Here is a 15091-nt window from a genome sequence, read left to right as displayed (position 1 = left end):
GGCACAAAAATTATAAGTCTGCAAGAAACCAATGAAAGGAAAAACTGCTGAACATTCTTTGCTGCTGTGTATAATAAGAAGTATATGATGGGATCTATTTATGCCCCAAATTATGTCCAGATAACTTTTAAAATCTGATTTACTACTTCAGTTAATAATTTTTCAAGAGGGGTATTTAATGTAAGAGGGGGGTTAATATTACTTTTAATAAGCAATTGGATAAAAAAAATGCATGAATCCAACAAATCAGTTTATTTTAATTCAGCATATTCTCAATTAATTGATAAACAAAGTTTGATTCCTAGAGATTCCAGCATCCTAATGAATGACAGTATACCTCCCCCCCCAACAGATATAATATATTATATAACAAATAGTAGAGGGACGCGGTTGGCGCTGTGGGTAAAACCTCAGTGCCTAGGACTTGCCGATCGTATGGTCGGTGGTTCAAATCCCCGCGGCGGGGTGAGCTCCTGTCTTTCAGTCCCAGCTCCTGCCCACCTAGCAGTTCGAAAGCACGTCAAAGTGCAAGTAGATAAATAGGTACCGCTTTATAGCGGGAAGGTAAATGGCATTTCCATGTGCTGCGCTGGTGCCGGCTCGCCAGAGCAGCTTCGTCACGCTGGCCACGTGACCCGGAAGTGTCTGCGGACAGCTCTGGTTCCCGGCCTCTTAAGTGAGATGAGCGCACAACCCTAGAGTCGGTCACGACTGGCCCGTATGGGCAGGGGTACCTTTACCTTTTACCTTTATAACAAATAGTATTTTAATTTCAGATTACCTTATCCCCACCCTTATATTTGTTATAATTGATAACTTGTGTATTTCTGATCATAGTCCTATATTTCTGACCAACATCCCTTTACCTGGAAGCAAAACCAAGTATTGCTCCAAAAACCCCAATCCCCTGAAAAAATAGCGTTCATTCTCCTGCTGGGAAACTTTAACATTAGTAATTAGATTAACAATGATCAGTGAAACTGCAAAATGAAACAGCTTAGAAATGTGGAGAACAAATTTACTAAAATCTGTCACTGGAATGATAGATCCTGAAGCTGAGACTCCAATACTTTGGCCACCTCATGAGAAGAGAAGACTCCCTGGAAAAGACGCTGATGTTGGGAAAGATGGAGGGCACAAGGAGAAGGGGACGACAGAGGACGAGATGGTTAGACGGTGTTCTCGAAGCTACAAACATGAGTCTGACCAAACTGTGGGAGGCAGTAGAAGACAGGAGTGCCTGGCATGCTCTGGTCCATGGGGTCACGAAGAGTCGGACACGACTAAACGACTAAACAACAACAATATATAGAATCATAGAATCATAGAGTTGGAAGAGACCACAAGGGCCATCGAGTCCAACCCCCTGCCAAGCAGGAAACACCATCAGAGCACTCCTGACATATGGTTGTCAAGCCTCTGCTTAAAGGCCTCCAAAGAAGGAGACTCTAATATGAATTAGAACATCAGAAGAAATCAAGTGTTGATCCTTTTAACCCCACAAAATAAAAAAAAGAAAGATGTCTATCACTCTTAATATCTATTTAAATACTGTTAAACTTTCAGGTGAATGATAATACATTAAATCAATCATTTTATGAATTTGAAAATAAAAATCCAACCATTCTGGCAAATAAATTGAGGAAGAACATAAACAAGGAATAAAATTTCAACTCTTAAAAGAAACTGAAAGAAACAAGAAAAGATTTAATACAGAAGACATACTAACCAAATTCCAATCTTTTTATTCTGCCTGTATGCATCAAAAAAGGGATGCGGGTGGCGCTGTGGGTAAAAGCCTCAGCGCCTAGGGCTTGCCGATCAAAAGGTCAGCGGTTTGAATCCCCGTGGCGGGGTGCGCTCCCGCTGCTCGGTCCCAGCGCCTGCCAACCTAGCAGTTCGAAAGCACCCCCGGGGGCAAGTAGATAAATAGGTACCGCTTACTGGCGGGAAGGTAAACGGCGTTCCGTGTGCTGCGCTGGCTCGCCAGATGCAGCTTTGTCACGCTGGCCACGTGACCGGGACGTGTCTCCGGACAGCGCTGGCCCCCGGCCTCTTAAGTGAGATGGGCGCACAACCCCAGAGTCTGTCAAGACTGGCCCGTATGGGCAGGGGTACCTTACCTTTTATGCATCAAAAACCTCAGAAGACACACATACTGAAAGTGTGAAACTGGTAATAAAGTGATATATATGCACCTTCAATATAAATAAATAAATGATTGAGTCCTAGTCCAGACTTAGATGTATTACAAGTCTTTCACAATCTCTAATCATTCTCCTGAAGGCATCATCAATCCCAGCTCCCCTCAAAACCTAGGAGTTTGAGCTATTCCAGTTAAACTCGGCCATTTGAGGACAACTGTGTCAATCAACTTGGTGGTTTCCCCCATTCCACAAGCCAATCAGGGCTTCAACGGAACCACAAGACAGGCCTCCACCTAAGTCCACGCCTGCAGAGGTTACATCAGCCCACATCAATGAAGTTATTGCTACTTGCCCCAATCACAGAGGCTTTAATCTCATTTTAATAAGGGCTGAGCACCTTCATTGCCAAACACAATATATGCAAGATTCTTACATTGATTGCAGCACCCTCATTAAGCCATTAAATCACAGCCAGAGCCAGCCTGCCAGTTGCATCACAAAATTGTTGATTTGCATGCAGGAATCTCAACTAGATCATCTATGACAGATGGCCATCCAACTTCTGCTTAAACACCTCCAAGGAAGGAGAGTCCACCACCTCCAAAGGGAGACCATTCGACTGTCAAACAGTTCTTGCTGCCAGAAACTTCTTCCCTTCATCTGAGGATCACAGGGTGATTTACAGTATAAAAACACAAACATACCGTATTTTTCGCCCCATAGGACGCACCGGCCCATAGGATGCACCTAGGTTTTTTTTGGGGGGGGATAAAGAAAAAAAATATATTTCCCCCCCAGACGCCCGAGCTTCCCCCGACACCCGACCCCAGCCCCCAGAACAGGCAGCTCTCCGCAAGCCTTGGGAGACCGGCGCGACTTCCCCCCGGGCTCCCACGCCTTGCGGATATCTGCCTGAAGCCCAAACCAGGTCGGGGAACAGCGGGATGGCGGCGCTCCACCTCCCCGCTGTCCCCCGAGCTTGTGGGGCTGGCGGCGGGGAGAAGCGCGCTTCTCCCCGTTGCCAGCCTCCAGATCAGGTCGGGAGACAGTGGGAAGGCGCGCTGCGCCTCCCTGATGTCCCCGGAGCTTGTTGGGCGCGCTTCTCCCCACCACCAGCCTCCAAACCAGGTCGGGGAACCGAAGTCCGGGGCGCGCTCTGCAGCGCGCCCCATGCTTCGGGCTGCAGGCTGCTGCCCACAAGCCTTGCGAGCCCACAGGAACTCCCACTGGGCTTGCAAGGCTTGCGGATAGCTTCCTGAAGCCTGGAGAGCGCACCGACCCCTCTCGCTCTCTAGGCTTCAGCGGAAGCCTGCATTCGCCCCATAGGACGCACACACATTTCCCCTTCATTTTTGGAGGGGGAAAAGTGCATCCTATAGGGCGAAAAATACGGTACATACCATAGTAATGAACAAAAACAGTACCTTCACAGTTTAAAAGGCCACAGATTGTTTAAATAGCCAAAGGCCTATTGCACTTAAATAATCTTGCAATTGAGTTACCCTTGGTACAAGACATAATTATAGTACCTGGAAATATCCTCATTTCTTACATTTTCCCTCTGTGCTCCATTATTTTCAAAACCCTCTGCTGACAAACTCCTAGCCCTTGCACAGGAGAGCATTCCCATTAGTAAGAGATCACAGTCTTGGGTAACTAGCTACACGGAGAGGCAAGCACACTCAGACTTCCCACTCCTTTCATTCGTATTACAACAGAGTAACAGAGTTAAGCAAGCAATAATAACACCTGCCAGTCATGCTGCATTAACTTAGATACACATTGAATGAAGCCATGTAGGTATAAATGGCTTTAGAAATTTTTAGGTTGAAAAATGGGCCTTACTGGTTGCTGCCCAAGTAGTGTTGCTTCTAAACAAAGACTACTTTAAAGAGAAGCAAACCTTCTGTTCTGTCTCTCTGTCTTACAAAACTTGTGTGCGTCACAATATTCATTTCCCATCATCCCTAGACTCTGCTGTCTTGGTACCAGAGGTGGTTTCTGTGAAGCAGGATCTTGCTGTTATGTGACCTCTCTCTACAACCTGAAGAAGCTGAACTGTCACATTGTTTGGCAACTCATTTGGGCGTGCCCCAAACTACATTTGTGTTTTGCTGAGGGAATGGTGTTTTTGTTTTAAAAAATAAAAATTATTTGCATTTTCAAAAACAGGAGAGCATATTTAACTGTTTGTCAGATCAGCCAGTTCAGCATACAGTGGTATCTCAGGTTAAGAACTTAATTCGTTCTGGAGGTCTGTTCTTAACCTGAAACTGTTCTTAACCTGAAGCACCACTTTAGCTAATGGGGCCTCCTGCTGCCACTGTGCTGCTGCCGCACCGCCGCTGCACGATATCTGTTCTCATCCTGAAGCAAAGTTCTTATCCCGAGGTACTATTTCTGGGTTAGTGGAGTCTGTAACCCAAAGCATATGTAACCTGAGGTACCACTGTATTCAAACATTTTACACTGCCATTCTTTGGTGGGTACTAGACTTGTTCTTGTCAGGGACTGGGCAGAGGAGGAATAGTGGAGACCACCTCCCCAGCCTGACCCTTCCAGAGAAGAATTATAACAGGAGTTTGAGGGAGGGTCACAGCTCAGAGGAAGATGAGGGGGAAAGTTGGGAAATAATGGGAGAGGAGGAGGAGGAGGAGGAGGAGGAGGAGGAGGAGGAGGAGGCGGCAGGGCCAGAGCAGCTGGCTGACACATTATGACTAGAAAGCATTCCAGACCCACCATCTCCCAGAACCTGGCGAGCCTTGAAAGAAGGGGAGCAAATAATAATAATAATAATAATAATAATAATAATAATAATAATAATAATAATAATTTATTATTTATACCCCGCCCATCTGGCTGGATTTCCCCAGTCACTCTGGGCGGCTTCCAACAAAACTCTAAAACACAATAACCTATTAAACATTAAAAGCTTCCCTAAACAGGGCTGCCTTTAGATGTCTTCTAAAAGTTTGGTAGTTATTTTTCTCTTTGACATCTGATGGGAGGGTGTTCCACAGGGCGGGCGCCACTACCAAGAAGGCCCTCTGCCTGGTTCCCTGTAACTTGGCTTCTTGCAGCAAGGGAACCACCAGAAGGCCCTTGGCGCTGGACCTCAGTGTCCAGGCAGAACAATGGAGGGGGTTGGACTCGATGGCCCTTGTGGTCTCTTCCAACTCTATGATTCTATGATTCTATGATTCTATGATTCTGTGATTCTATGATTCTATGATTCTATGAGACACTCCTTCAGGTGTACTGGACCGAGACCATTTAGGGCTTTAAAGGTCAGCACCAACACTTTGAATTGTGCTTAGAAACGTACTGGGAGCCAGTGTAGGTCTTTCAAGACCGGTGTTATATGGTCTTGGGGGCCACTCCCAGTCATCAGTCTAGCTGCCGCATTCTGGATTAGTTGTAGTTTCCGAGCACATTGCAGTATTCTAAGCGAGAGATAAACAGAGCATGCACCACTCTGGTGAGGCAGTCCATGGGCAGGTAGGATCTTAGCCTGTGTACCACATGGAGCTGATAAACAGCTGCCCTGGACACAGAATTGACCTGTGCCTCCATGGACAGCTGTGAGTCCAGAATGACTCCCAGGCTGCACACCTGGTCCTTCAGGGGCACAGTTACCCCATTCAGGACCAGGGAGTCCTCCACACCTGCCCGTCTCCTGTCCCCCAAAAGCAGTATTTCTGTCTTGTCAGGATTCAACCTCAATCTGTTAGCCGCCATCCATCCCCTAACTGCCTCCAGACACTCACACAGGGACCTTCACCGCCTTCACTGGTTCCGATTTGAAAGAGAGGTAAAACTGGGTATCATCCGCATACTGATGAACACCCAGCCCAAACCCCCTCATGATCTCTCCCAGCGGCTGCATGTAGATGTTGAAAAGCATGGGGGAGAGGACAGAACCCTGAGGCACCCCACAAGTCTGAACACGGGTCTGAACACTCACCCCCCCCCCACTTTCTGAACACGGCCCAGGAGGAAGGAGTGGAACCACTGTATAACAGTGCCCCCAGCTCCCAGCCCCTCTAGACGGTCCAGAAGGATGTTATGGTTGATGGTGTCCAAAGCCGCTGAGAGATCCAGCAGAATTAGGAAACAGCTCTCACCTTTGTCCCTAGTGCGCCGGAGATAATCGACCAGTGCGACCAAGGCAGTTTCAGTCCCATGATGAGGCCTGAATCCTGACTGGAAGGGATCCAAATGGTCCGCTTCTTCCAGGCATGCCTGGAGTTGTTCAGCAACCGCTTGCTCAATCACCTTTCTCAAGAATGGAAGATTTGAGACTGGGCGATAGTTGGCCATATTGGCAGCATCTAAAGATGATTTTTAAAGAAGCGGTTTGATAACCGCCTCTTTCAGCGGGTCTGGGAAGGCTCCCTCACAGAAAGAAGCATTTGCCACCCCGCAAAGCCCAGTCCTTCCTGGCTAGCTTTTATGAGCCAGGATGGGCAAGGATCAAGGAGACAAGTGGTTGGTTTCACTCATCTAAGCAGCCTGTCCACATCCTCAGTGGTAACAGATTGGAACTGATCCCACGCAACTTGATTCTAGCACTCTCCCGCCCAGCCCTGCTCCCACAGTGGAGTCTACCTCTTCCTGAATTTGAGTGACTTTATCTGCAAAAAACTTTGCAAAATCATTGCAGGAGATCATGTGGCCTGTACTGGGCCCCGATGTAGCAGGTGGTTCCACTAAATTGCTAACCACCTGAAAAAGTCTCCTGCTGCTGTTTTCTGCAGATGCAATAGAAGCGGTGAACAAATCTTCTTCGCCATCGCTACCGCCACTTGGTAGGCTCGACATTGAGCTCTAACCCATGTCCAGTCAGATTCAGAATGGATTATCCACCACCGGCGCTCTAGCCGTCTCAGCGATTGTTTCATTGCCCTCAGATCCGTGGAAAACCACGGGGCTGTCCGGGCTCCATGCAATCAGAGAGGGCACTTCGGAGCCAAACAGTCAATAGCCCTGGTTAACTCCACATTCCAGCGGGCCACCAGGGAATCAGCTGAAAGGCCATCAACATGGGATAAAGCATCCCCTACCACTCTCTGGAAACCATTTGGATCCATTAAGTGGCAGGGACGGACCATCCAAATCGGTCCCACCTCCCTGCAGAGGGGAAGGGTCGCAGAGAAGTCCAGTTGCACCAGGAAGTGATCTGACCATGGCATTTCTTTCGTTTCGCTTTTACTTAGTGTCAGATCACCAACATCCATAGAGGTAAACACCAGGTCCAAGGCATGTCCACGGCTATGGGTTGGGCCAAACTTATTCAGGGACAGCCCCATGGAGGCCATGCTTTCCTGAGTCCTGAGCAGCCCCTTGTAAGGTTGTGGCAGCATGGATGTTAAAATCCCCTAGGACAACCAAACTAGGTGTCTCCAGAAGAACATCTGCCATGACCTGAAGCAGCTTGGACAGGTAATCCTTGATGCATCGGGGAGGTCAGTACACCAAAAGGAATCCTGTACTGCCCCTATTGCCCAACTTCCAGAACGTGCACTCAGAGAACTGGGTCTTCCCAATAGGATGCCTGGTGCAAACTAATGACTTCCTAAAAATCACTGCAACCCCCCCTCCCCGCCCACAAGGCCTGGGTTGCTGTGCATAAGAGGAACCTGGTGGAAAAGCAGTGGAAAGGACAGGCCCATCTGCTTCATCCAACCAAGTCTCTGTTACACATGCCAGGTCAAGTCCTCCATCCATGATTAAGTCATGGATGGCAGTGGTCTTATGAATCATTGACCTGGCATTGCACAGCAGCACCTTCAGGTCATGTGGGTATCCCTTGCTGATTCTAGTATCCGTCAAGTCAGGAGCAGACCCGGAGGCAGGGATAGTCCTCAAACAACGACTAAACCTGCCTCCTCTGTAATTACATGGTCTGGTCTTAGTGTAACTCCTCCTCCTACCCATGATCACTGAGATCCGTTGTCCCAGTGCACCCCCCCCCCCCCCGTGGAACATGCCCCAGCCATTTTGTTGGCTGGGACCCACTCCCCGGCAGCCCTGACCCCTCCCCTTAAGAACAAAATAAAACCTTTAAAAAAATAACAACAATCAAACAATACAAACAAAAAACTGTAAAAATTACAAATACCGTATTTTTCGCTCTATAACACACACCCGACCATAACACGCACGTAGTTTTTAGAGGAGGAAAATCCGTAGGCATGCCACCCGTAGGCATTCCCTCCATAACACGCACAGACATTTCCCCTTACTGTCTAGGAGGAAAAAAGTGAGTGTTATGGTGCAAAAAATACGGTACATCAAAATCAAACAAATTCCCATGCCCAACCAAACATCCATCCCATCCCCACCCCACCCCCACAAAAAAATTCAAAAGGGAAGAAGAAAATTTTAAGACATTTTAAAAAAAAACTCTGCACCCCTCGAGTCCTCCTGGACAGCAGCAGCAGTAGCAGCAACTATCCTTAGGAGGCCTGTCAGGCCCCACCCTGGGCCAGGTGGTGAGTGGCAGGATCGGGCCCTTAGGCACTCACACAGGGGAGTCTCAAGGACAGAGGGCACTTGTCAGGACCCACAGAGGAGGTGATGTGGATGACGAACGAGGATGCGAGTGAAAAAGGGGGTAAAGAGTCAATTGGAAGAATGTCATTATTCTAAGAGGCTGCATTCCAAGCCTCTCTCTGAATATATTGAATAAAAAGCAGATGGTAAGGACTTTTCCTTGTTTTATCCGTTCCTGGCAACCGGTTGTGAGGGTTGGTTCCTCTGCTGCCTGACAGTTTTCCACCTTTGTGCCAATAAGGTTCTAGCTGCAGCAGTGGCATATAGTAATAACCTCTTCGGGGGGGGGGGGCTCCATTGTTACCATCCCCAAGAGGAAAATATCAGGTGTTTTGGGGAAAGCTTTTTAAAGTATCTTTTCTAATTCATTATATATAATTTCCCAATATTCCTTAATTATTTACAGGACAATACTTTTATTTTGGAATCTGATAGGTATCTGAGACTTTTGTTCTGCAAAGCCATTTTTCCTGTCAATCTTAAACAATTCATTAATCTGTTGTACCGTATTTTTCGCCCCATAAGACGCACTTTTTCCCCTCCAAAAATGAAGGGGAAATGTGCCTGCGTCTTATGGGGCGAATGCAGGCTTTTGCTGAAGCCTGGAGAGCGAGGGGGGTCGGTGCGCACCGACCCCTCTCACTCTCCAGGCTTCAGGAAGCTCTGCGCAACCCTCGGGAGACCGGCTCCGAGGGTTGCGCAGAGCTGCCTGCAGTCCCGGGATCAGCGCAGCTCTGCGTGGCCACCGGGAGCCGGGGGAGAAGCTCCGCCCCGCTCCCGGTGGCCGGGCAGAGCTGCCTGCGGTCCTGGGACCAGCGCAGCTCTGCCCGGCCACCGGGAGCCGGGGGAGAAGCTCCGCCCCGCTCCCGGTGGCCGTGCACAGCTGCCTGCAGTCCCGGGATCAGCGCAGCTCTGCGCGGCCACCGGGAGCCGGGGGAGAAGCTCCGCCCCGCTCCCGGTGGCCGCGCAGAGCTGCCTGCGGTCCTGGGACCAGCGCAGCTCTGCCCGGCCACCGGGAGCCGGGGGAGAAGCTCCGCCCCGCTCCCGGTGGCCGTGCACAGCTGCCTGCGGTCCTGGGACCAGCGCAGCTCTGCCCGGCCACCGGGAGCCGGGGGAGAAGCTCCGCCCCGCTCCCGGTGGCCGGGCAGAGCTGCCTGCGGTCCTGGGACCAGCGCAGCTCTGCCCGGCCACCGAGAGCCGGGGGAGAATCTCCGCCCCGCTCCCGGTGGCCGGGCAGAGCTGCCTGCGGTCCTGGGACCAGAACAGCTCTGCGCCGCCATCCGGAGCGGGGCGCTAAGTCCCGCCCCGCTCCGGATGGCGGCGCAAAGCTGCCTGCCATCCCGGGATCAGCACAGCTCTGCCCATCGCCAGCCCCACAAGCTCGGGGGACAGCGGAGAGGCAGAGCATGCCTTCCCACTGTTCCCCGACCTGGTTCTTCCAGCCCCGCACCTGGGGGGGGGGATAAAATTTTTTTTCTTTATTTCCCCCCAAAAAAAACTAGGTGCGTCTTATGGGCCGGAGCGTCTTATGGGGCGCAAAATACGGTATCTGCAGCCAATCCATGAACAGATTTCTTCATTTCTCAGTTTTTGTTCTAAATTTTCACTGTAAATTAACTACTGCTTATCCATATTTGTTCTTTTACTAGTTGTAGCTTCCACTGGGTTGCACTGAGGGAAGGGATTGAGCACTGAGATGTTCATAATAGTGTAAGGAATCTAGAAATTCACCTTCAGATCAAGTTCTATTAGGGTGACACCAGAGATTCATGTGCAACCCAAGATTCTGTTCTCAGGCAAAAACATCTGAACTACTTCTTACAGTAAACCTAGGGCTGGAGATTGAAATCCTCCTTTCTATACATATTTCTATACACAACCCAAGGTTCTGTTCTCAGGCAAAAACATCTGAACTACTCCTTACAATAAACCTAGGGTTGGAGACTGAAATCCTCCTTTCTATACATATTCTGGTCATCTTAACTATGCTTTTTGGAAAAGTTACTCCGAGAATAATCACAAAGTCAGTACTTACAGATATACAGGATTCCAAGTATACTGCAGAATGCAAACTGGAATGCTTTGTTTTAAGGCAGAGCACAGACTTAGCGGACAGTTAATAACTGGTTAGAGAACAGGAAACAGGAGTTTCCTAAAGGATCCATCTCCTAAAGGATGGAGGTACAATGATACTTACCCCCTTGGAACTGTGTTTGGATTTGAATACGTGCTCTGGAAAGTGCTCGGGGGACGCGGGTGGCGCTGTGGGTTAAAGCCTCAGCGCCTAGGGCTTGCCGATCGAAAGGTCGGCAGTTCGAATCCCCGCGGTGGGGTGCGCTCCCGCTGCTCGGTCCCAGCGCCTGCCAACCTAGCAGTTCGAAAGGACCCCCGGGTGCAAGTAGATAAATAGGTTTCCTGCTTGGCAGGGGGTTGGACTCGATGGCCCTTGTGGTCTCTTCCAACTCTACGATTCTATGATTCTATGATTCTAGGTACCGCTTACCAGCGGGAAGGTAAACGGCGTTCCGTGTGCTGCGCTGGCTCGCCAGATGCAGCTTTGTCACGCTGGCCACGTGACCCGGAAGTGTCTCCGGACAGCGCTGGCCCCCGGCCTCTTGAGTGAGATGGGCGCACAAACCCCAGAGTCTGTCAAGACTGGCCCGTTCGGGCAGGGGTACCTTTACCTTTACCTTTATGTCCAAGATGCATCACTTACTTTCTCCCATAAAGCTTCCCTCTCATAAAATACATAATCAGAAATTAATGAGAAACTTTGAAGTTTCACTGCTTTTGATCAGAAAGAATTATTTTGTTTCTATTCAAATACCAGCCAACAACAATAGTTTTCTGGTTAGTTTACACCACAAAGGAGGCAGTAAAACATAAAACTATAGCAATGTGTAAGCCTAAAATCTAAAATAGTATATAATTAGCAACAGAATAAAACAACAGATTAAAATCAGATTAAAAACCAGCAATGTGTTTAAGCATGTGCTGAACTCTCTGGTTAATAACAGTGTTAAGTTTTAGAAATCTAGACAAACATGTTTCTCACTAAGGTGTGTCCAGAAGCAATAAGCTATGGGAGCTTACTGCATCACAAATCTCTTGGAGTGCAGAGAACTGAATGTGCAGTGATGCCAGTTGTGTAGGTGAGGCAAGAAAGAAGAGTCTCAGACCCAGTCCTGCCTCTGCTAACAATCAAGTCCAGCTGGTGTCAGTGACCTGACATTGGATGTCACTTGGACACTCTGTATTTTGCCCTGATAGAGAATAATTTGTGTGTGATGCAGAGGCTGTGATATGAGAACAGCTCGAGCAACCTTTGTACCATATCGGCCTCACTATTTTTTTCCAAATTCCGACCGTGAAAAGTTAAAGTGTGGCTTAAATTAATGACCTTGCAAAAATGGGATTTTATGATATTACTGCTGAAACAGACATACGGTGAAATGGAACAAAAAATGTTTTATTGCCAATTTGTGAGCTTGGGACTGTTCATTTGCCATTTACGGGTGTGAGTGCCTCCAGAACTTTAGCAATTGAATAGCGATTTGCCTTGATAACTTTCACCCTGTAACCCAATTTTAAGTGAGTGGCTTATATTTGGTTATTGTCTTTTTAATCCCCCCCCCCCCGAATTTTAAAAGTGAGGCTTATTTGCAGCTGTGGCTTATATTTGGGCCAAAATGGCACATTCTCTGCTGGAATGCACACTCTGCTTTGTGCACATTGCTCAGACCAGTTTTGAAACTGTGTTTGGACCATTCTTCCTTCAACTCTTTAAACATCTTCTGGAAACTACCATCCAAGTAGGACTGGAACCACTGCAAGACAGTGGCATCTACCAGCAGGCTGTGGGAGTGGGAATAGCCGCCCACACAGAGAACGCCCCTAGCTGCCTGCTGCCCACGCAGTGAGTGCGGGGGGGGGGGCGCTGCTTGCCACCCGTGTGGCGAGCTTTCCTAGCCGCCTGCTGCGCGGGAGGGAGCCGCTAGCCACCCGTGGCAGCATCGTCCCTAGTGGCTCACCGCCTGCACAGCGAGAGGGACGTGGGGTGGCGATGTCACCTGCCCTCATGGCTGACACCTGGTGAGCACTGCACACTCATACCTGACTTCCTCTGCCAGTGCACCTACCCAAAAGGTTGAGGAAAATTCACAGGGGCATATTTCCCATGTCTCTTTCCTGAGAGAGGTAAACGGCATTTCCGTGTGCTTCGCTGGTGCCGGCTCGCCAGAGCAGCTTCGTCACGCTGGCCACGTGACCCGGAGGTGTCTGCGGACAGCTCTGGTTCCCGGCCTCTTAAGTGAGATGAGCGCACAACCCTAGAGTCGGTCACGACTGGCCCGTACGGGCAGGGGTACCTTTACCTTTTACCTTTATAACAAATAGTATTTTAATTTCAGATTACCTTATCCCCACCCTTATATTTGTTATAATTGATGACTTGTGTATTTCTGATCATAGTCCTATATTTCTGACCAACATCCCTTTACCTGGAAGCAAAACCAAGTATTGCTCCAAAAACCCCAATCCCCTGAAAAAATAGCGTTCATTCTCCTGCTGGGAAACTTTAACATTAGTAATTAGATTAACAATGATCAGTGAAACTGCAAAATGAAACAGCTTAGAAATGTGGAGAACGAATTTACTAAAATCTGTCACTGGAAGCTGAGACTCCAATACTTTGGCCACCTCATGAGAAGAGAAGACTCCCTGGAAAAGACCCTGATGTTGGGAAAGATGGAGGGCACAAGGAGAAGGGGACGACAGAGGACGAGGTGGTTAGACGGTGTTCTCGAAGCTACAAACATGAGTCTGACCAAACTGTGGGAGGCAGTAGAAGACAGGAGTGCCTGGCATGCTCTGGTCCATGGGGTCACGAAGAGTCGGACACGACTAAACGACTAAACAACAACAATATATAGAATCATAGAATCATAGAGTTGGAAGAGACCACAAGGGCCATCGAGTCCAACCCCCTGCCAAGCAGGAAACACCATCAGAGCACTCCTGACATATGGTTGTCAAGCCTCTGCTTAAAGACCTCCAAAGAAGGAGACTCCACCACACTCATTGGCAGCAAATTCCACTGTCAAACAGCTTTTACTGTCAGGAAGTTCTTCCTAATGTTTACTTGCATTCAAACCATCTCCCAGCTTGTTTCCTTGCCCTAAGCTCTGGAGTATACTAGAGAGCTAAATGGGCTTCATGAAGTGGGAGAGGGTGCTCAGGGGCAATCATGTCAACTGCCAAAGCCATTCTGATGTTCCAGAGGTTGTCCCAAGGCTTTGACAGGAGTGTCAGTTAAATCAGCCAGAAAATCCACCAGAACTATCAGGAAACCCATTGGATCCATCAGCCTCCGAGGCAGACCAACCTTACAGGTCTCCTGCCTCTGCAGAGGCGAAAAGGCGCTGAAAGCTGAAATTTCAACAGGAAGTGATTTGACCACAACAAGGTACTGATGTCAGTATCCTCCACTTTCAGATCAACCACTTTCAGATCAACCTGCAATGGGCAATCCTCCTCCTCTGTAGGGGCACCCCACCAGTATTGCTATTTCAGCACAGTCCACTCTGCCTAGAAATTCCGCATCTTGCCCAGCAGCTCAAAGTGTGGAAAGGTGGGCCACAAGTTGCTGTACCTTCTCTTCTATCAATAGAAGACCAACAATGGGGTACACCTGACCAGCCACCTTGCATAATCTAACAAGGATGCTTGCTTACCATTACTGAAGTTGACAGTGAGGAACCTGGTATGCTTCTAGAAAACAATTCGCAAACCATTTACCCAGAGCTTCCTTGCCTCCTCCAACCACTCTTTACTTCACTGCCTACTGTTTGTGAAATGTTGAGGCTGATCTATATCATGGTATATCATGCTTTTCCCAGCTGCTGCTCCAGTCACAACTCTGTTACTCACAAGGCACCCTCAGCCATCCAGTTGTGAAGGAGGGAGGTGAAAACACCTTCCCATTGTCTCAGGAATTAGGTAATTGTCATCTCAAAGGAATGGCCAGACTACCAGGAAAAACAACAACTTTCAAATTTCTGTTGTAGACCATCTTTTCTGTGATGTAGGTATGATATTTGTGGGGGGTGGGGGTCTTGGGCTACACCCCTTCTGTGATGTATGTATGATGTGATGTATGGTCTGGAGCTCCAGGGCAGGGAATTTCAAAATGGATATATAAGGCCTTGCGCGCCATTGTTTGGGGTCCTCCTCCTCTCTCCTACGTGTGGGAGAGCACCCTGTGGCACCAGTCAATAAAGATCAGGCTTAATAGCTGCTTCTCAATATTCTCTGGTTGGTCTGTTTCCTGCTTGGCAGGGGGTTGGACTCGATGGCCCTTGTGGTCTCTTCCAACTCTATGATTCTATGTT

General features: G+C 48.7%; 1 protein-coding gene across 7 annotated transcripts in view; it reads right to left on the bottom strand.

Annotated features, from left to right (window-relative positions):
- Positions 1–15091, bottom strand: part of FAR2 (fatty acyl-CoA reductase 2) — a 142229-nt gene that overhangs the window by 69495 nt on the left and 57643 nt on the right. For 6 of the 7 annotated variants that reach the window (XR_014219947.1, XR_014219948.1, XM_082223161.1 and 3 more), the window contains exon 1: positions 3677–3694. The exons of the other annotated variant lie outside the window; for it this stretch is intronic. Coding sequence is in view for 4 of the 6 variants with exons in the window: in XM_082223161.1 (XP_082079287.1) it covers positions 3677–3692 (16 nt within the window). In the remaining 2 variants the exon portion in view is untranslated. Of the gene's footprint in view, positions 1–3676; positions 3695–15091 lie in introns of those variants that run through there. 7 annotated transcript variants of the gene reach the window in all.

Source organism: Podarcis vaucheri (genome assembly GCF_965113315.1).
Source record: "Podarcis vaucheri genome assembly, chromosome: 5".
Lineage (NCBI taxonomy): Eukaryota > Metazoa > Chordata > Lepidosauria > Squamata > Lacertidae > Podarcis > Podarcis vaucheri.
This window is presented reverse-complemented; position numbering and strand designations above follow the sequence as displayed.